This window comes from Dermacentor silvarum, chromosome 3 (genome assembly GCF_013339745.2).
Source record: "Dermacentor silvarum isolate Dsil-2018 chromosome 3, BIME_Dsil_1.4, whole genome shotgun sequence".
Classification (NCBI taxonomy): Eukaryota; Metazoa; Arthropoda; class Arachnida; order Ixodida; family Ixodidae; genus Dermacentor; species Dermacentor silvarum.
In genome coordinates, this window is record NC_051156.1 from 119639021 (window position 1) to 119662458 (window position 23438).

Sequence of the window (23438 nt, forward strand, 5' to 3'; positions counted from 1 at the left end):
CACAAGTGGAACGAAAAAAATATTGCACAATTCCTCTAAATTCTCACGTATATTGCAGGTGGTTCTGCTGTCCGGTCACTTGGACTCCTGGGACGTCGGTCAAGGCGCCATGGACGACGGTGCGGGCGCCTTCATCTCGTGGCGGGCTCTGGCTGTTCTGCGACGGCTTGGCCTCAAACCTAGCCGCACGTTACGTTGCGTCCTTTGGACGGGAGAAGAATTACAGACCATGGGCGCAACGGAATACTTCCGCCGCCACTTCGCGCGTGAGCAGCACCTCATGAACCTCGTCATGGAATCGGACTCGGGAACGTTCCGTCCTCTGGGCCTCTCCTATACCGGCTCTAACGAGCTCGCTCGTTGCATCGTGGCTGAAGTGCTTGGCTTATTCGCTTCCATCAACGCGACGCGCCTTACGCTAGGAGCTTCGGCTCCAGACCTTTCGTCCTGGATCAAAGAGGGCGTGCCCGGAGCGTCGCTGAGCACGGCGAACGAGAAATACTTTTACTTCCACCACACAGAAGCGGACACGATGAGTGTGCTGGACCGCCATGAACTTGATCTCTGCACAGCCCTGTGGGCGGCCGCTTCGTATATTTTTGCAGACCTGAGCATGAACCTCCCACGGTGATGTCCTGGGAATAATTGTTTGCATTCACAATGTCTGACGCATCTAGTGCTCAGTGTTAAACTCATCAGTCGTCGCATTGTGCTAGCTTTTAAATAAATTTCTTTAGTAAGAGGGTTTTGTTTGCTTTTGTACTTATATTTACCCAAGCTTAATTTTCAAATAATCACGAATACGCGACGCATGGCCATATGGAAGCGGTAAATAAATAACACCTTTTCCTTTCTTGTTTTTCAGGTCAGGCACAGGAGCACTAAAATTTCAGGAGTCAATTCGATATGTCGTCGAATGCTCCTTGAGCAAAGAAACGTCCCTGATGAGTGATACTTCATTGCGGCTTAAAAATGTCGATTGTTGAACGTAATAGTGGTTGTACCGCATTATGCTCATTGCCGAGCCATTTAGCATAAACATTTGCAAATGTTTTGTTTTCGCAAGTCACCGTAAATGTTTGTAATACTTCGCCATGCCTGGGCTATGGCACACACTAGTCAAACCTAATGTCGCGTGGATCATATTGACGTGAATGAAGTTACAGTAAGTCTGAAAGCAGTCAGCTGCAGTACAGTTCTCGGTCATCACAAATACTGTTCCTTGTATACATCCTTGTATAGATTGTATAGATTTTCCACAACTTTACTGCGCTAACCAGTATGGCCTTAGCATCGTGCTACACTAGCGCCATGCTCAATCGCCTCGAAAACGTAAACTAAATAACAAAAAGCATTCCCGATGGTATGTTCTACCGCTACCTCACAATTTTGAATGCGTAAGCATTTCTAAGCCTTTCTAATGCATTTCTAAGCATTTCTAATGAGGAAACCTGTCCGTCACGTAAGACGAATCGCTATAAAGCAATTAGTGCACAACACAACATAAATTCGAAAGGAAGAACGTTGACGCAGGCGAGTTGCGAAACTACAACCCCACGCTCAGACGCCGACTGTCTTACTCACTAGGCCAAACACCCACGCTTGCAGAAGGGGAATTTGTCGGAACCATAGATGCATGTGTTGTACCGGCGGCACCAAACAAACGTCGAAGGAGAACAGTTCCAATGAAGACTTTGTTGAAAGATATGGTGATGGTGGAATAAAAGCCAACTCTAGGACCACATGCAGAGCCGACTTTCGCGCTTTCTAGACGTAAGGAAAATTCCGACTTTGTGAAAATTTCATGCCAAACACGCGCCACATCTCCGATTCATTTCGGTGGATGCAGGATGCGTCCACCGAAACGCATGCCGCGGACCTCTGAGGGCTCATGCGCTTCGCGTCGCGAAATACTGACAGATAAGCAGTCAATGACTTGATCAGGATGATAAGGAGTGATGAGGGGTTATGTGGGTCTGATCACGGTTGATAATGATTTGTTGCGGATGAATAAGGTGCTAAAGAGCGATAAGGGCCTATAATAATCGGAGCAATCCTGATAAGCTTGATAAGGAACGATAAGGGTTGATAAGGGTTGGATTGAGTCAAATACGGTTGACAACAATCCATAATTGTTGATAAGGTCGGATCATGTCCGATAAGGTTGATAACGACAAATAAGGGTTGACAAGGATACCAATAAGGGTTGAGAAGTGTTTATATTGGTCGGTTGAAGTTTGATGAGATTGATAATGACACCGGGCTGCGTGGAGATGAGGAAATGGCACAATGATTCCGCATACTCAGAGAATTCAAGCGGACTTCCTGCGTGATTTTTTTTTACCGTATTGCAACTAGGAGGCATATACAACAAAATTTCATGTTCTACAAATTACATGTCTCTTCAGCCTACAGATAATCCCCTGGCGACAAGACATCAGGCGCTTCATAAAACACTGGCATCTATACCGTGCAGTAAAAGACCACCATGATAAACCCTGAAGTTGGATAACATTGCGACAGACACATCCTCAACATGCAGCCCCGCACTTATCATAGTGAACTTCTGCATTAGACACTGAGCAAGTTGGCTACGTGCTGCAGTCCTTTTTGGACATTTACCTTGGACGCACCATTGTGGCATCTCTTTCACGCACATTTGAGCCGTGATCTTCACCGATCGAAAGGAACGCTTGTGACGTGGGTCCCCGGGCGCTATCCGCGGAACTGGCTGAAACGTTTTAGCAGCGGAGCTGTTGAAGCTCTTGGTTAGGCCGCGTAGTGCGAACAAAAAACTGCGCCTGGCGATGACATCACCACGCGTTGCCTGGCAACCACCTCGCGGAGTGGCATGTGCTTCGCCTCCTCTCCGTGCCGTGCACATGTTGCCCTGACATGGGACGTTAAGATAAGGGAAGGAGAGAATGCGCGTGGCGCGCGCTATGCTCGGGAGAGAGAAAGAGAAAATGAGAATGAGAGAGATAAAGAAATTGTAGCAGCACCAACGAGGCAACGCGCAGAGCTGCTCGGTGCAGGTATTACACCGACACAGAGACCGACTGACACTGGAATATTATAGAAGCATTTTTCATAATATGTCCTAAAAAAAGGCGAGCCAGCCATCTATTGAGCTCACTGGTAGTAGACAGTTTTAGCAGAGCTCCGCTCCGCTCAGATTTCACGCTCTGAGATACTGCTGGGAACTGCGTAGATTACGCATTTGATAAGCTCGTCTTGCCGAGACCCGAGCGACGCGCTATCAACTCGGCTGCAAAACGACGAAGAGGCCAAGCAGACACGCTGTCACGCTCAGCTCAGTCGGCTTTGTAGCGGAGCGAGGGATGCGGTCTGCGTTCCGCTGCCAGCATGAGCGTTGTGCGCAAGCGCAATAGCATTCCCGCTAAGCGGTTGTGTGGTATTTTCTAGCATATGCCGGTCTGAGCGGAGCGGACAGCAAGCGCTCAGCTAAAACACTCTAGTGAAATGGTGCTGCTTGCACATTCACAGATGTGCAACAGAATTCTTTCTCTTATCTTTCTTGCATTTCCCGTTTTTTATGCACACGAACAAGTACAGTACAAGAGCATGGCAGCTAAGCATTTTGTCATTGGTCCATACAATCAGATATAGAGAGCCTGGAACAACCCTTCCTCTTAACAACGCCACAGCCCCCTGAATCACTAACAGCGTTCTCTGTCTCCTTAAATGACCAAACCTCTTGCTGTTACCCACCTGAAGACACTGGCAGACAGCATTTTGAGAGGTCGAAATAGGGATGGTAATATATTGAGCATAAATTACCTCCGACATTACCTCAACAAATATGGCATGACCGCTTAAAAAGCCTAAATGGAAAGTGCCCGACAAGCAGCAAACTCACCTTACAAAATCAGACCAACGATATTTCGAAATATGTACTGACTCGCTATGCGTCATAAGTATGCGTACGAGCCTAACACGCAAAAACCGTCGGAACTGGAAGCAACAAGCTGTTCCCAGCATGTTATTACCAGAAGGCGATAAGCATTCATAGACACCGCCTCGCTGCTTCGAGGTGAACAATGGATGTCTCTGACTAGAGCAGCCGTTTCGACAGCAGGACTTTGGTTACCTCAAAGCAAATCTGAATCCCCTTGTCGAGACGTTGGCTCAAGCTTGAAACATCCCTCGTTCGAACACAGTTTTACACCTCGGAAGCGGAGCCACAGCTATTTATGTGTAGAATGTGAGCACAACCAGGAAATACAGCTAAAGGCACGTCGTCGGTATTTCTTTAAACAAGATTGCGATGATATCATTTAAGAACCCTGTTTTGTTCGTAGCAGTGAATTTTTAAAAGCAACGCAAAAATAATGGCACCATAAGACTTTACAAAGTACACAGGACAGGCGCTGACGTAGTTATTCTTGGATGTGTGCAATAAGCCAGTCAATTGTTATTTCAGCGTCTGCACTATGTACATCCCTGCTTTGTGCTGCTGGTATTTTTGCGCTGCCTTTATTGTGAAGATTGGCCAACTTGCCCAGTTTTACCGTCTATTGTAGTGAGTTATTTCCTGAGCTAACCAGAAAGACAGGAATTGAAAAACAAATAAGAGGGCGTTAACAACAAAAATTCAATGGCTAGTTACCCTTCACCGAAATAAGAGGAAATGCGAAAAACTATCAGGATAATAGAAACGAGGACAGGCAAATAACAATTGTCCGCGCACGCGCTTTGAGGCACCTTACAATGTTCAGAATTAGTCGCAGTCACAGTGCTTTTAATGCCACCCGGGAAAGTGCCTTCAGAAGTCACTACAAGTTTTCCAAGGTGTCAGGAAAAGCTTAGCACGTAGTATCCAAGAGTGAAAACTATCTTAGGAACATATGTAATGATCAGCTGTTTTCTGTCGCAGCTTCTGCTTAAAAATAAATCAGGAGACCCAAGGCAGCTGTCATCCCCACGCTCTGCAAGTTCTCATCAAAGCGTCTATTCGAAGACGTGATAGCAATAGCATACGAGCCCCGCACTTAATTATTTACGGCCTACGTGACTCATTTCACGGAATTACAACATATCACCCTCAGAACTGAAGTCATCTTACAATGGCATAGCTTTAAGGCGCCACTGAACTAACGTCATATTCGAAGACACTTGATCGTCATAAATCTGCACTGCCTTTTTCTTTCTTTTCTCATTTTTAAGGACGCAGAACGGCATATTGTTTAGAACAGCTGCAACACAACAATGAGAGGTGAACACTTTAGAAACAAATTCGATCCCTGTGAATAGGTGCATGATACTAGTTATAGATAACCACAATGAAAGAGTTGAAAGCCGACAACGCAAAATAATGCTAAGTGTAGCCATGCAGCGCTATAGCGGTGTGCTCAGCATCTGAATGCTACAATATGTGTACCCACGCTTTACTGATCTCTCTACAGCGAGCGTAGACAATTTCAGTGTTGGTCTGAGCGCGTATTCATCTGCAATATGAACATAATCACATCGAAGGGAGAGTGAAGATGCTCGGGAAACTCTCCCAACGTCGTGGTTCAATGGTTGTCGGAGAAGAAATGTTACTAGAGACGCCTTATGAAAAGTGTATTTGCTTTCATCAGGGCTCTCACGACGAGTACCACTTGAAACCTTGGCTCCCGACGTACCCTTTGTTCATGCGGTGTTGTTCACTTGGAGTCTCCGCCTTCCTATAACCCTTTGACTCGTGGGAGTCCCAACACATGTACGCCCGACGTTTGCCACAACACTTAGGGAACAATGTTGCTAGCAGCTCCTTGGGGCAGCAACACAGTTATTTCCTGAAATATTATACGTGTATTCGTCATCTATCGACATATTAGCAAGAACTTCAGTATCCTGCTTCTGCAACACCAGGTAAGCTCTCGTAGTACTACGGCTTCGTTTGATAACTCGTTCGTATTACTATGATCGTCAGGCCACTGTTCGTCACCGTAGAACTTCATTTGCATAGTCACGATGAAGTGCCAGAATGTTTGAAAATGATAAGTCCAAGATTAAAAATTACATAGTCTTTACATCTTCTCCTGAAGTGATCATTGCAGATAATACCCGAACCTTTAAATAACGCGCACTCAACACTACGTGTTCCTTTTTTGAACAATTAAAAAAAATTCCTTTTAGCATATAGCCCTAACTGGTTCCCCTTAGTGAATTACCTCATGCGGTGGATATTACTTCATCGACAGTGCTACCGAGAGAGAGAAAGAGAGAGAGAGAAAGGTATATGGAACGCAGGGATGTTAACCAGTCAAGAGTCCGTTGGGGGAAGGGAAAAGGGAAAGGGAAATAAGGGAGAGAGATAGAGGGTACGGGGGGGGGTGGTATGGAGACGTGCATGGGCTGTACCACAGAGTCAAAGGTCGTCAGTTACATGAAAGTAACTAAATAATTTCCTAATTATTCGCTGTATGTCACACGTCCCAGCTGTGAAATTGGTGTCCAGTGATAGTAAAGTAATTTCAATTTAGCTTAAATGCCAAGACTAGGGTCACTTTCGGAATACTTGTCCTCAGAATATGTCCCAACGTGCATTGTCTTCAATTTACGATTGTTCCGAACTACTTGGCGCCCGCTATTAAGCAATTAGTGACATCGTCTAAAACGTCAATGTATGCTGTGGCTTACTTTTAGGGTCATCATCATCAGCCTATATTTATGTCCACTGCAGGACGAAGGCCTCTGCCTGAGATCTCCAATTACCCCTGTCTTGCGCTAGCGTATTCCAACTTGCGCCTGCGAATTTCCTAACCTCATCATCCCACCTGACTTTCTGCCGTCCTCGACTGCGCTTCCCTTCTCTTGTTTCTGCCCCGTATGTTAGCACCGGTAGAATGCAATGATTGAACACTTTTCTTTTCAACGATAGTGGTAAGCTCCCAGTCAGGATTTGGCAATGCCTGCCGTATGCACTCCAACCCAATTTTATTCTTCTGTAAATTTCTTTCTCATGATCAGGGTCCCCTGTGAGTAATTGACCTAGATAAACATATTCCTTTACAGACTCTAGAGGCTGACTGGCGATCCTGAATTCTTGTTCCCTTGCCAGGCTATTGAACATTATCTTTGTCTTCTGCATATTCATCTTCAACCCAATTCTTGCACTTTCTCGATGAAGGTCCTCAGTCATTTGTTGTAATTCCTCTCCATTGTTGCTCAATAGGACAATGTCATCTGCAAACCGAAGGTTGCTGAGATATTCGCCGTCGATCCTCACTTCTAATCCTTCCCAGTCTAAGAGCTTGAATACTTCTTCTAAGCATGCAGTGAATAGCATTGGAGAGATTGTGTCTCCTTGCCTCACCCCTTTCTTGATAGGTATCTTTATACTTTTCTTGTGGAGAACCAAGGTAGCTGTGGAATCCTTGTAGATATTTGCTAAGATATTCACGTATGGCTCCTCTACTCCTTGATTACGCAATGCCTCTATGACTGCTGGTATCTCTACTGAATCGAATGCCTTTTCATAATCTATGAAAGCCATATAGAGAGGTTGATTGTACTCCGCAGATTTCTCGATTACCTGATTGATGGCATGGATATGGTCCATCGTAGAATATCCCTTCCTGAAGCCAGCCTGTTCTCTTGGTTGACTGAAGTCAAGTGTTGTCCTGATTCTATTGGAAATTATCTTGGTGAATATTTTATACAATACTGAAAGCAAGCTAATGGGTCTGTAATTCTTCAGTTCTTTAACGTCTCCCTTCTTATGGATAAGTATAATGTTGGCGTTCTTCCAGCTCTCTGGTACACTTGAAGTTGTGAGGCATTGCGTATAAAGGGCCGCAAGCTTTTCAAGCATGATATCTCCTCCATCTTTGATTAAATCTACTGTTATTCCATCTTCTCCAGGCGCTTTTCCCCTGGTCATGTCTTTCAAGGCCCTTCTAACTTCATCGCTAGTTATAGAAGGAGCTTCTGTATCCGGTTCATCACTATTTCGAATGAAAGTAGCTTGGCTGTTTTGGCTACTGTACAGGTCAGTATAGAATTCTTCTGCTGCTTTTACTATGTCATCGAAATTGCTGATGATATTACCATGCTTATCGTTCAGTGCATACATCTTGCCTTGTCCTATGCCTAGTTTTCGTCTTACTGATTTCATGCTGCGTCCATATTTTACGGCTTCCTCAATTTTTCCCACGTTATAATTTCGAATATCCCTTACTTTCTTCTTGTTGATCAGTTTTGACAGTTCAGAGAATTCTTTCTGATTCTATTTAAATTCTATTTAGGGTACTTATCTCGAAAGTGGGGCAAGTTTTACGCTTGCTTCTAAGCAAACGTGATTACAATATTGTTAATCTTCAATTTGGCAATTGGAGTACGTGTCTTAAAGTGAATAATTAAAAAGATATTGAGCAAATATTTTTATTTACCCACCCAGACATTGCGTCCTCTTATGTAGGTAATATCCGTCTCGCCCCCAAAAAATGCAACTGAATAGGTTTAACAACACTCTCTGTCATAGCTACAGTAATGTGTCGGCATCCTTAGGGTACTTCACGTTCTTTACGGTGGCTGTCTATATTTGTATCTATGAATGATTGTACCTTTGTATCTATGAATGAGTGCGTGGAGCATTGGGTATGTGCCATTCGGTCTGTGCTGCTCTTCAATTATCCTCTTTGATGCCAAATTGGGTCACTGGGTGCGTGCCGGTAGGTGTGTGCCGCCCTTCAATGAACTTATCTGACGCGAACTTTGGTACCTAAGCATGTACCTTTGGAAATGGGTTCCTCTACAGTAACAAAAAAAAAATTGCGGCCGAAGCCACCTCACGATGACTGTCGACGGTTATGCGTTAGCATCGAATCAGTATATCCACACAAGGTATTGCCGCTGTCGAAACGAGGCATGTGTGAGGCGTTGACTGCAGCAGGGCTCCTCTCTCGCACTTCTTTCTGCACACGCGGCGCCATCTAGTGGTACGGCCGCGAAGTCTGCGCGTGGCCTCCGAGAGCAGGAACGTGGCACGCCGGAGCCTGCGAACGCTGAGGAGTGTTCCCCCGCTTCCCACACACTCAGTGGCACGTACTCAGTCATCCAAGATGGCGAAAGGTTCACTGAAGAGCGGCACATACTCAGTGCATTTGTCCTGCAGCGTGCGAATGCGGGGGGTTGCTGTCCTTGAGGAACGCTTGTGACGTTTGTTCGACTGCACTCAAGATCGAACAAATTTAAGGAATCTTATTCGTCATTGCAGATGGGCACAATTCCAGCGAGAAATGCCTAGTTACCCAAGTTGACATCAAAGTTGTTCATTAGAGAGCGGCACACACCTACTGCATACACCCAGTTCTCCAAGTCGCCGTCAAAGAGTTTCTTCGAGCAGCGGTACTTGTACAGACCCGTGTCTACAGTGACCCATGTCGGCGTGAAATATGTTCATAGAAGAGAGGAACGTACGTCATCATCATCCCCCTACATTTATGTCCACGGCAGAACAAAGGCCTCTCCTTGAGATCTCCAATTGCCCCTGTCTTGCGCTAGCTGATTCCAACTTGCGCCTGAAAATTTCCTAACTTCATCACCCGACCTAGTTTTCTGCCGTCCTCGACAGCGCTTCCCTTCTCTTGGTATCCGTTTTGTAACTCTAATGGTCCACCGGTTATCCATCCTACGCATTACATGACCTGCCCAGCTCCATTTATTCCTCTTAATGTCAACTAGAACATCAGCTATCCCCGTTTGCTCTCTCATCCACACGGCTCTCTTCCTGTCTCTTAACGTTAGGCCTAATATTTTTATTTCCATCGCTCTTTGTGCGGCCCTTAACTTGTCCTCGAGTTTCTTTGTTAGCCTCCGAGTTTCTGCCCCATATGTTTGCACTGGTAGAATGCAATGATTGTACAATTTTCTTTTCAATGACCGTGGTAAGCTTCCAGTCAGGATTTGGTAATGCCTGCCGTATGCACTGCAACACAATTTTATTCTTCAGTAAATTTCTTTCTCATGATCAGGGTCCCGTGTGAGTAACTGACCTAGATAAACGCACTCCTTTACAGACCCTAGATGCTGACTGGCGATCCTGAATTCTTGTTCCCTTGCCAGGCTACTGAATATTATAATTGTCTTCTGCATATTAATCTTGAACCTCACTCTTACACTTTCTCGCTTAAGGTCCTGAATCATTTGTTGTAATTTGTCCCCATTGTTGATCAATAGGACAATGTCATCTGCAAACCGATGGATGGAGCAGAGGTAGAACACCCGGCTTCTAATCTGAAGGTTGTAAGTTCGAGTCCTCCTCCAGTCCACTACATTTTTGGGCGTGGGGTGACGCCTGACACCGGCAAAAAGAAACTATATTGCCGATAGCTAGTGGCGTTATACTATTCCAGGTGCAACCAAATTAGGAAGGCCCGCTAAGCTTCAACAAAGCCACTCCCTCACCAGAACAGTAATTGGCCTCCCTGGTGCAGTATTCGGCCACTACCTCCCTCATGACTCCTACAATTAACCCATGACCCCCAGTTCCCAGCGGGTGCGGAGCATCTGACCAAGGCGCCGGTCAGACCTGCGACGAGACTGAGGGTCCTAAGAATCTCTGGGTCCGGACAGTCCGCCACTGGAAACTGAACCTGGCAACTAGAGTTACAGTATAGGCACCCTTTAGGGATGCGCCAAGGTACGCCATTTTGGGCTCCAAGGTTCTGCGAGAAAGCCACTCTCCGTACGTGTAGGAGCCGTGCTCGCGCGGCACTGCCAGTAACACTTCTTTTTTGCTTTCTTTATATCCTTTATCATGCTGCGACTAAAACTTGATTGCTCACCTCACGTTTAAGAGCCTAGATTTTATGCTTACGGGCCTTATCATGCAATCATTGCTTGAAATACAGTGTGTAACGAACATACACACCGGTGCTATACTTCTTATAGTAGCACTTTCCATCTTCACACTTTCGATCGCGATCGAGCCACATGGGCATAGAATTTCTCAGTCGCGATTGGCTCCTTTGCGCTAACTGAAGAAGGAAGCCAATCGCAGTCGAGAATTTTCACCCGGATCGGGCTTGATAGCGATTGAAAATGCATGCATGCAAACACGGCTCGCGACAGCTGAAAATGTGAATACGTGATTCAACACGCTGTCGCGTCCAACATTCCTTGCGTTCAAGGTATGAAATCTGAATTCAGGTAATGACGCCAGTAATTGCATGTCCTCTTAAATTCTTTGCAGTGCGCTGCACCACTATGTTGATTATAATGCTTCCAGTATAGCTTTGTTGTCGCGTTTTACACATCACGGACAAATTTATATGGTACGGGTCTCATCTAGCCAACACACGCTCTGACTAAAGCTGCATGCATTACGTAATTATAGTTCTTCTGGGTACACCAAATTGTGAAACTTCTGCAATGCCGTGGTTAGATTTAAAACAAAAACATGTTTTTATTTCTTGCTTGTTATACACACTACAATCTTTATATCCCTTTGACAGGAGCATGCGAATAGCAGGTTTAATGAAGCGATGCCATAGCGATTTGCCAAGGCTAATTAAACGTGACAGTACTGGTGGTTTCTAAGAATTTTTACACACATGCTGAGATTCCAGCTGATAACGCGAATTAGAATGGCCACGAATGTTGGTTAATGCTACGCTGCTATTGTAAATTGCGAGCGAGCCAAGCTCCCAATTTCCAATAAAGAAGGTGCATTTTTATGCAATTTCTGGTTTCCAACCCAGCAACGTGAACTAAACAAAAATAAAAGCACACTAACGAATCAGAGTCCTCGAAAGCCAACTAACAGTTGACAAGCAATCAAGCTACAAACATCCCTACCACGATGAGAAGTGAATGATACCGGCAATACGGCAACACCTGATAATACAACGTTGCTAACTGTTACCGTTGCCCTGTAATTAACTTCCAGTGTGCGCTCGTAAACAAAGCGATTTTCACACTTCACCCGAAAGCACGAAAACAAACACTTGTCCTAGACACGCGCACAAACTGAACCTTGATACAGGTGGTACTATCTATATGAATACAAGAACCACATCCATATGGAGCAAACGACAGTTGCATCACATATTCTAGGTCTTTTCGGAGTCCGCCTGTCATGGCCCATAGGCAGCAACCACTGGAGTAGACGGCGTATAGCAAATTTCGCTCGTGGCACTGCGAAAAATGCCTTACAATTTTCAGTGAGGTTGCGACAGTTCGGCACTGTCAATGCGTCATATGACATTGGTTCTACAATTCACCCGGGAATACACTTGCGATCAGGCGTCTCTCAACCAGCAGCATGTCGGAACCCGCGGAGGGCTGGCTTCGCCTACGAAGCGTTGGCTTTTCCGCAGCGCAGCGGAACCAGTTTTGAACACGTAATGGCGCTCGGCGAATAGTTGTGCTGGAATCACAGGAGGCGGAGCGAGCGGCGCCTGGAAAACAGTGGCGCAACTCTGGCTCTCTGAAGGGAGCCTATTGACCCTTTTCGCGGCACTCCCGTGAGCGCTGCCATGTTTGATTACGTGGTGACGGGTCCATTGCTTGCCTCAGCCGCCGCCGTTGCCTCCGCGTTTACAATGCAAGCGCGTGACGCTGGCGCGGCGCAGCAAACCTCTGTTTCGACGCGTATCGTAGACGGTGACTGCGTGCACGACACAACGCTTTGGCCACAGCTTTAGAGGACATGTAAGTGCTTTCAGAGCTACGTCCAAACGGCGCAAGCAGCGTATACCGTGCTTGTACTAAAAGCGAGGCTAGAGATGTATTTCAAGCTGTCCAAACTTTCCGCTTATGAATTAAATCGGGATCAGTGTGCTCTGCGTTTTTTATTTGGCAAACAGTTTGAACCAGCGGCTTGTCATATTTCTGACTCAGTAAAGTTCCTCGGTGCGGCCACTATCTGATTGTTTATTTTCAGCGTAATCACTCGCGGGTATGCTCTTCTGCGATAAATTTGTTCTTGCTGCGCACAAAGGTTGGAATTTAAATGTTCTGTGCTTTGTGGTAGGTCGTAGCAAAGACGTATTATCGCTAGTCCCTCGCTTACTCTCTGGACCATCACGAAACATTCAGCATCCAATATTCGTGGCTTGTCGGTGTAGTCGCCGTCATTTATGCTCCGATTGAAGTGTGCGCCTATTCACTCACACGTTGGCGATAGAGTGGGCATAGATTTTCGTGCGAGTAAGGGTGGATGTGTGTAGATAACGTGCGGGAAACTTACTAAGCCAGTAAGTGGCACTATTTCATTTTGTAACTAGCGGTACTCACTCCCAAGTGCCGACGTTCCGGAGTAGAAGTCCTTTCTTTAGAGGTTAGCTATACCACGCAGGCGGATGAATTATATTTTTTTTTATCCTTGAAGAAAGCCGTGCATAGCGAAGGGCGCCAACACAGGCAGTCCTTATGTAGCAAATGCGACACAGGTTGATTCCATTCATTAATATGTGAACCACTATTTTTTGCAGCGAACTACCGCACACGTCTTCCTTTATCGTTACACATTTTGCAGTATGAATGGGGCACAGTGCATTAGCGCACACAAAGTTGCATTTTCGACAGCTTATCGCACAGTAGGAGGGTAGACGCAGTAATGGTTTCGTATTCGTGCGCATTCGCTGAGGCAACGTATGCCGCGCCGCCGAATGCGCCATCTCGTTCCTCTAGAGCAAACTTCTCCGCGAAAAAGGTCAATACAGTTACTCTATGGGCAACATTCAACAGGCGCACCCTGTCAAGTGAGGCTACCTTAGCAGGGTCTTACTGAGGTTAGAAGAACTGGTGAGGCTTATACAGTGCTGATGGCCACGTCCTTTGCTACAGAGGCACGTACGTACACATTGCCAAATACTGAGTGGCGTAAGTTGGTCCAATGGTTGCTTTCGAACCCTGTTACCTCAGCACTTCTGCTCGATGCATTACCCATTCCACCACTGACTATTCAGGTACCTAGGTTGGTGGGCATAGGGTCAGATACCAGCATAGATAGATAGATAGATAGATAGATAGATAGATAGATAGATAGATAGATAGATAGATAGATAGATAGATAGATAGATAGATAGATAGATAGATAGATAGATAGATAGATAGATAGATAGATAGATAGATAGATAGATAGATAGATAGTAAGCCCCCGGCAAGTGCATGAAGTGCCCTAAGATTCCTAACGCCATTAGTAGGCTGCGCCACAAAAGTATTGGGCATGTGGGACTTTCCAACGCACGCCTTTCACGCCGAGGCTTTAGCGAGCTGCGCTGTCAATGTACTGGGTATAGGCCGCCCTTCAATGAACAGCTCTGCAACTTTAGTCGCTGAGTACGTGCCACCACGTGTGCGGCAAGCGAGGCAATAGACAGTTTTAGTATAGCGTAAACCAGCAAACGCAGAGTTAGCGCTAGCGCTGCGTGCACCACACTGCGCATGCGCTGTACGCAAACGGTGCGGGAGCTCTTACGTACGTACGCTATTTTCTGGATTTAGCGGTGAACGCTAACGCACGCAGGGGGAGCCTCACGTACGAGAACATGGCGGCGCCAGTCGAAGAAAGAGCGGCCCGCTTCGGATCTATCGAGTCGTCGGCCTGCACAGTTCGGCTCATTCGTTCCCCACTAATGCTCGTGTTTGCTTTAGATTTGCGTGATGATGCTTCGACAGCGGCGTACAGGTGACAAATGGGCGTTCTTTCCGGTATACGTTCGCGATTTGCGGCGCAGTAGGCGTAACGAGAGGGTTTGCTTATGTTTGCTCATGTTTGCGGTATCCGCCACGAGATTGCACCCAAGTGTATTAGCTCTAGCTTTAGCGTTAGCGTTTTGCTCCCTTCCACTATTCTAAAGCACTACCTTGCGCCGCACAGTGCAGCCATTCTTTGCGTTAGCGTTGCGTGACACGCTAACGCTAACGCAAGCGTTTTACGCCATACTAAAACTCACTAATAATTATCCCCGTTCGCACGCTCCTGCGCGCCACGCTTCTCATCTAGGAGTCCAAGCGCGGAGTTCTCGGCAACGCCCCACAAGTATTGCGCAGCATGCCCAGAACAAAGCACGAGACAGGAGCGCGGTTTGCGCATGAAGCGTTTCTCAGCGTTAGCACGCACCGGCGAGTCATGCATTTTGGCAGCGCTAGATGGCGCCCAGTGTTCTCATGGAAGCGCAAAAGAGGAATCCCGCTGCAGTACACGGCTCATACATAACTTGTTTCGACCATAGTAATAGGTTGTGTAGCTACATTGACTCAATGCTACACGTATTACAGTCGCCAGTCATTGTGAGATGGCTTCCGCAGAATTTAAGAACAATGGGCTTCGACTTGCAAGACTGAAGATGCTATATCTGAAAAGCAAGCAGAGTGGATATTCTTTATGCAGCCGGGCGTATCGACAACCGGAAAACTTACCTTCAGCTTGTCTTCATTGAAGGCTGCAGTCGTGTGACCACTGCCACCTAAAAGCTGCCTGGGGCGTGCTTCCATTGATCTGGGGATTCACGCTAGTAGACGACAGAAGTGATCTCTCAGAAGAAGAAGAAAATGAAAAGCGGGGCGTTCATTTTGCTTCAAGTCGATCGATGCTTGCATCATCCGCTCTAATGTGTTTTGTTGGTAATTAGATATTTCACGGGTGATATGCCGACATTCGTTTTGCTTATCTAGTTCGTTATCTAGCTGCAACTAAGTCACTTAATTGTTCCTTCATAATCTGGCCGTAACCTACCTTGACGATGATCTTAATGATTGAAACTGTGTCGCCTTGCAATCTCAAGAATTGTAATACCTCGACCCAGTACCACCTAACCTTAGCTAAACTGATAAAAGCAAGAGCCGACTAATTGACCTCGGGTAACCACCGGCTTACAGAAAGCAACTGCTATGAAGACTGCTTAAAAATGAAAAAAAAAATGCTAAAAAAGGAAAGAGGGGAAATCCTTTACCAAACAGATTATCCGGCAGCGGTCACATGAACACAGACAGATGATCAGGACAATTTTTTTTCATTGGCTATTGCATCACTGTCAGCAGAATATCAACTGCCAATAACAAAATTTCAGTAATCATTTGGCGTACATTTTTTTTCTGCTTGCACTCGTTCTTATTCACATACACGAGTAAATTTAATATGCCATCCGTTTTTAAGTGCTGTTTGCCATCCGTCTTTTATAATATGTTAAGCACCAAGATCGGTTGAAATTAGATCCTACAAACAATTCTACCGTAAGATTTTTTGTGCAATCGGAACCCACATTTCAATAATATAAGGACGGACGGCGCGTGTGTTTCCGCGCACGCAGAGCATTGTGCAAAGAGAACGAGGGCACAAGCACCTTTGTCGCTGTTGTGCTTTCAGCCGTTTTGGACCTGCCAGTGCTTCGACACGGTACTAACCAGGTAACACCTGCTTGTGAAGGCGCGTGGTAGCAGTTTCAAAGGTTTCTCCTGCCGTTGACTGTTCTACTGAAAATTAAACCTTGCGCTGAAGTGGCATCTTTCTCTTCAACTTCCGGTTTCAACAACTCATTAGAGAAGAATCGCGATTGACCAGCGCAAAAAAAAAAGAATATTCCACCTGCCAACGAGAAAAAAAATATATCTGGAGCAACCATCCCATTGAGATACGCAACGTTTTCGTCCGTTAGGTTTGCGTGCAGTAATGTTATGTGCTAGTTATCCACGTGGCACTGCATGGTGAGGCTCTTTCTGTTATATACAATGCGGTTTTCTTTTAGAAAATAGCATTCTTCCTTTTTTTGCAGCATCTCTGCTGGCAGCGTTGCTAAACGGACATACGTACAGTGACCCGCTCAATTTCCAACGGTTCGCTTCTTTTCTTTCGCAAGTACATAACAACACATCCGAGATAACCATCGACACAGCTCGCACTCCGACACAGAACGCGCCAACTGTGTTTGCGTTCTTTGTCAATTTATTTCGTCTAGCGCTACAAAATGCAAGTTAACGCCATTAGAAGGATCTGGTCATTCACGGAAGTTTCCCGCCACTCCGCCAAGCTCCATTAATTAACAAAGTAAGGTGTACAGACTCGCGTAATAAGGCTAACGAAGCAACATCCCCCGATTAGAGCACCTTGGAGTAACGCATAGGTGGCGCTAAAGAATTGCACTCGTTATTACGGAGTCTTCATTCACACACACGTTCAAGTGTGGTGGCGACCGTATCAAGGCTCTGTAGGACTCGGTGCTGGTGGTGCAACAGCCGTAGTTAGCGTGGCGCGCTCTCCCATTTTACAGCATCCGCGCAGTGCAGCACCTCTACATTCCCTCAACGCCAGCAACAAAGCGCGCTCAAGCGCTGCATTAAGACGAGCGCTCCTCTTTTTAGCTCAATATAACAGAATAACACACTTCGCGTACACCGGGTGTTCTTACAAAGTTTCTCAAAGTAGCTGCTCTGCAATAAAGAGATGACGCTTTCAGAGACACGCCATCGGCGGTGACGACCACGGGGTTACGGGTGATTCGCGGTTATCGGCACTAATTAACGAAAATGTAATAATTATCTTTTGAACGTTTAGTTTCAACGGGCTCATCGTAATTAGGAAATTCGAGCCCACTTTCCGTGCAAGCCATATGAACTTTTTGATCTAGAAAAGTCTGAATACCCGCGGAAATGTGGCACCCCGAATTGCGGCTATCAGAGCGCGCGAAACCGAAACTAGCAGGCAGCAGCGAGTGCAAAACGGCGCATCTCAAGGTGACGTTCTGCTTACGTCATGACAGCGAGGAACAGGGAGCCGCCGAGTGCTTGCTGCCCACTGCTGGGTGACGTAAGCAGAAGTTCGACTCGATGGCCGCGATTTTGCATTCGATGAGCTTGTTCAGCGCCTCTATTTCAGTTTCTGAGGCAAAACGTCAAATTTGCGTCATGTTACGAAACCAAAACGGGACCATCAGCGCCATTTTGTACGCGTCGCGCCTGCATGATGCCTCGAAGAAAATGGCGGAATGTCAAGACTAGAGACCCTGACTAGTTACAGCGCAGAAGTGTATGCATTCGCCTTCGCGTGCACCAAAATGTTGCAATAGGCTACGCGATCACTCGCCTGCCGTTTGATTCCCGGCGTATAAAGAGAGCTCGCGGTGCCGCCTATTTTTGCACCTTTGAATTCGTTACTGTGAAAAGGGGAAGTTGCTCTCGTTGCTCAATCGCGCTTGTGCGGGAAGGACATAGCGCTAACTTGCATGCTTATCGAAGTTCAACATTGTATGATATTTATGCTTGCGGTCGCGGTGTCCCTTGTGCTGTTGTTGCACGTGGGGTTAGCGTGGCAGTTATTTCCGCAATCGGTGCACCTGCGCGCAGCTCACCTGAACACAAAGCGACCTACCAGTGGTCCACCAATTCAAAGTCGCATAAATAAAAGCTCAAGAACCTTTGCCTGTGTGATGCCGTAATAGTTGTTTCCATACAATATGATGTTTATTGTTAGACTGTGTAGGACAACTTGCGTACTTGTTGTTGCCACTGTGAAACTGCTACTCCTGAGGCACCGTTCTGATGTCTATCTTTGTACTTCCATGCACTTTCTTTCCTGGCACGTCACGCCTGTATAAAGTGCACAAGGAGATGAATGAATGATGATGTCCAGGGCTAGTTCGCCATGCAGTAAAGTATGCTCTCCACACAGAGACGCGAAGTACAGTTGCGCGTAATCACAGTTTCACCAGTAGTGGGTTCACAATGTACACCACAAGGCGTATCAATCCGCCACATCCCAGCTTCGCACTAGGGGAAAGTCCTGTCTGAAACAGGAAGCCATTGTGCATGTGCATTCAAGTGATTGTCACAATGTCTATGAGTAAATGAAATGTCCTTTGTGCAATTATTTTACCTATTTAACGCGGACGCTGTGCAGCTGAGACAGATGACGCTCAGGCACAGTCCCGTCCCACGCCATCAAGTTTCTGCCGCAGTTCTTGAAGTTCCCTAGAGAGCAGGTCTTCCATCTGCTCTTGCACATTTTAAGTCAATAACATTAGCGATTCCCGGCCTCTCGGCAGAATGTTGCTAAAGCGGCCGGTGGTAGCTGATGCCTGCTTGCTCCAAATTCAAAAAGCGCTCAGCGCCGGTGCACCTCTAGCGGCCCTCCTCGTGCACGGTGCGCAGGCTGCCCGCTGTAAAAGGTCTATAAACGCTCGCAACCTGAAATTTATGAAACTTATCCACGTATTAATCCAGTGGCTTCTTTTCAGCGCAACAACCATTCTGAGCAGTCGCAATGAGCTGGTACTACTTTTCCACTTGTGCCCTCATCGTGCTCCATGCCGCCGTGATATCTCAATCGGAAAAGCAGTATACGTGCGACACCGACGCAGTGCTTCCTCGGCGTTTGGTGAGAGAGATACGAAAATACAAGCCAATCGTTCACAAGATCATAGAAATGGTAGTGCACGGCGACGAACAAAATGGAACGTACGAGGAACTGGCTAAATTCGTGGACACATTCGGTGCGAGGCCGCCCGGGAGCAAAAGCTTGGAAGACTCGATAGACTACATGTTGGACGTGCTACGCTGGCACGGACTAGACTCTGTGCATGCGGAGAAGGCTGGGGTAATAAACTGGCAGAGGGGTCACGAGGAAGCGTGGATGATGGAGCCCAGGTTGAAGAGAATGGACATTCTGGGCTTGGGAAACAGTGTACCCACACCGGCAGGTGGCATCACGGCGCCCGTGCTGGTCGTTGGATCCTTCAGAGAACTCGAGAAGAAATCAAGGCAGGTAAGGGCTTCACTCATTCATTGCACAGGGAGTACAGCATCAGGGTTGCAGTTAATTAGTAACTCAATTCTAACTTGAAAGGTTCTGAAGGCGAGCTCGTTGGTGTGCATTCATCGTGTAAAAAGCAGCGCTAGAAACGCGGACAGAAGGAACAACACAGGACTTGCGCTGACTGCCAAAGGTTGCATTTGTGTGCACGCACAATAAAGCAACCGTTGGCAGTCAGCGTTCGCCCTGTGTTTTCCCTTCTGTCCATGCTTTTAAGCGTTGTTTTTTACACCATGGCCTCAATCCTCTCCTGTGCAGCACGAGATCGGCGTTTACAGGTATGTAAAATTCTTAAGTATCTGAAAGTTGCAAAAAAATAACGTTTTCGTATAAAGTATGTCAGTAACGTTTAACGTTTTGCTGTAGGAGCAAGCTAATTTGGTGACGTGCCCAGATATACTGGAAAGAGATATAAGAAAATCATATTAGAAAATAATTTATGAACCTAAGCATGGGCTCAGACAAAGCCCAAAAGTAGGGTTGCATGGTAATCGTAAGAAGTCCTCAGCGTCCTAGACAAAAGTTGCCGGTGGGAAGCATCGCAGCGTCACGTGGGTGCTAGTCCGCAGTTCTGTAGGCAACCCGCAAAATCCTGAGATGCTTCCGCGGTCAAGTTCACTGCACACCCCGCTGCGCGCATTGATTCGTTTTTTTTACTGTTACCTTGATTATTATTATTACTGTTGCTGTAACTATGTTAGTATTATTCAGAGGAAACAAAAAAGAAAGCAGACATGATTTCCTGAGTCGCCTGCATGCCGCTTTCCCGGGGACGTTGAACGGCCATCATTTAGTATATATGGCATGTATTGTACTATGCAACCGTCTTCGTCCATTTCTGGGTATTTCTTGCACTGACTGGATAATATTGCTTTATTTTCTGGCAATACAGGCACCTTTATTGCTAACAAAAATAAACGTTTGCGCATAATCGACTGAGATCATTTTTGAGCATTCGCCGACTTCGACAACCACGCGTACGATATTATTTCAATTATGAGCATTTTAAATCTCCCATTAAGACGGCTCATGTCTCCGACCCTGGCTGCAGGCAAAGGGCAAGATTGTCGTTTTCAACCAGGAGTACGTATCCTACGAGGACACGGTCAAGTACCGCATGCACGGGGCCACGGCGGCAGCGAAGGCAGGAGCCGTTGCCGCACTCGTCCGTTCCGTGACACCTTTGTCGATCAACAGCCCACACACAGGTTACATGGAATACGACGAAAACACCACCAGGATACCGGCTGCATCTCTCACCGTCGAGGACTCAGAACTCTTCGCTCGGCTGCAAGATCGAGGTGAAGGATTTTTATAAATTGAGCTGGTTCTTATCTGGCAGGGTAATGAATTACACTGCTCCGAGCACGTAAATAATACTAAAAAAGCGTGTGTTGATATGTAAGTGTGAAGAAAGAAATGCGTGAATAGAATTGCCGTGGCAGAAATCTTCGGCCGCATGGCATGTTAGGCGGTGAAGAGGGTGTACAGAAGGAAAGTTGGTAAACTGAGCAAGCCGAGCTACCATGAGTGACCCAAGTCTCTTGTATTTTGTTAAATACTTCCCGGTATTCGCGCCACATGTCCCTCGTCAAAATATGCTTTCCCAAAGGACACAAAAGTAAGAACACTAAACTACCTTCTTTTTTTTTTCAATCCGCCCTATTGGTTGAGGGCAAACCATAGAAATTTGCGATCTACTAGTTCATTAAACTGGTATATGAACTGCGTTCACGCAGTCTAAAAGCTTTTTATGTGATTATCTCGAGGAATGTCGAATACAGGAACTGGGGAAAAAGAACACATGAAAACAGACGCAGCGCAGTACATTCAACAATGTGCTCTCATATTCAGAATTGCAATACATAAGTATATACCATTACTTATCACCGCACATGCCCTCTAAGAGACACAAAAACAAAAAAAAGACAACGGTGCGATTGAAGGTGCCAGATTGAACGATCTCCTGACATTCAGGAGAAGGACACTGACAGTTTGCTTAGATACGAAGCTCCAAAAGTATCGATGTGTTGCACTTCCATGATCAACCGGTCCAACATTCACTTAGGTCTGCCTAAAACTGCGGTTCCTTCAAACAAGGTCCGATAACTATACACCTTATACTGCACTGATAATACCCATGGGGAACTACTTCACTAACCTTGTTGCTCTGTTCCGGCCTCCAATCCTCCATGCATGACCTTATATGGCCCATACAATGTTTTCCCATATTACAAACGCATGCGGTATCTTGCAGTGGACTTGCATTATTTTTGCATCTTTCCTGGCATCCCTCTTTCTCGACCGAAACGGGATTGCTCTTTTTTCAAAGGTTGCCTAGATTATTGCGCGCTGAAAAAAAAACGCACTAATATAAGACCGGAGAGCATTTTTTCTTCAAAATAAGCCACACGGCAATAATGCATGGAATCACTGGCAGGCTTCGTTCGTGTCGAGGATGTACTTACCCTGTCGGGAATGATTCAGCAACCAGCGAGCCGTATACACTGTATCTACGTGGTTCTTGTCAAAGCTGTAGTTACCCTGTCGGGATATGATTCGAGCATCCAGCGACCCGTATACACTGTATCTACATGGTTTGTGCCTCCAGACCATCATGAAATACCAACAAGCCCATCCTGCCACAATGTCTAGTTCACATGACTCTTTTTACTGGTTGCATGTATTTTACCGGAAGCGAGGTCCATTTTATGTTTCACGTAGAGTCTGGTGCATTTGGAAACCTCACCGCACCTATACTAGGACAACCGCAGCAAGGACATCGTTGTGTGCGAAAAGAGGCCGCTAACTGACAGATCAAATGTGTACCCAACGCCAGTAGCGTACCCAGGATCTCTGCCAGGGGGGGGGGGGGGGGCGAGGGGGTTGACAGTTTGCCAATACCATCTAAATAACACTAATTGCAATTTCTTCACGCGAAATTGTCAAAAAATGCGCTTTTTGTGAGTGTGCAGACGATTGCGCGTCTTACATCTTAGTTGCAGTACTCAAATGTGCAAGGCAAGAAAAGGGCTTAAACAAAAAAGGGGAGTTAAGTGGGCCTCAGGGGGGGGGGGGTTAGAACCCCTGAACCCCCCCCCCCCCCCGTCGGTGCGCCACTGCCCAACGCCCACCCGTTTGTTCTTTGAGAGGTATTTTATTGTTGGCATACATTTCAGTGCTTTACCATTGTCGCAGTCTTGTGTAAAATGTAATGAGCTAAGATGCAACGGATGCTGCGCTTGTTCCAATTACATCGACATTAATGAACTGCGTGGTTCCGGATACCCGAGAATGCGTACCTGTTTACGTAAATAACTCGATCTAATTAAAGATGGGGGAGATATAATGCTTGAAAAGCTTGCGGCCCTTTATACGCAATACCTCATGACTTCAAGTGTACCAGATAGCTGGAAGAACGCCAACATTATACTCATTCATAGAAGGTGGACGTTAAAGAATTGAAGAATTATGAACCCATTAGCTAGCTTTCAGTATTGTATAAAATATTCACCAAGATAATTTCCAATAGAATCGGGGCAACACTTGACTTCAGCCATCCAAGAGAACAGGCTGGCTTCAGGAAGGGATATTCTACGATGGATCATATCCATGTAATCAATCAGGTAATAGAGAAATCTGCGGAGCACAATCAACCACTCTACATGGCTTTCAT

General features: G+C 46.2%; 1 protein-coding gene across 2 annotated transcripts in view; it reads left to right on the top strand.

Moving 5' to 3' along the window:
- Positions 1–23438, top strand: part of LOC119445748 (carboxypeptidase Q) — a 38455-nt gene that overhangs the window by 10997 nt on the left and 4020 nt on the right. Inside the window, exon 5 of one of the 2 annotated variants that reach the window (XM_037710034.2) lies at positions 59–734. The exons of the other annotated variant lie outside the window; for it this stretch is intronic. Coding sequence (XP_037565962.1) covers positions 59–631 — 573 coding nt within the window. The 3' untranslated portion in view covers positions 632–734. Of the gene's footprint in view, positions 1–58; positions 735–23438 lie in introns of those variants that run through there. 2 annotated transcript variants of the gene reach the window in all.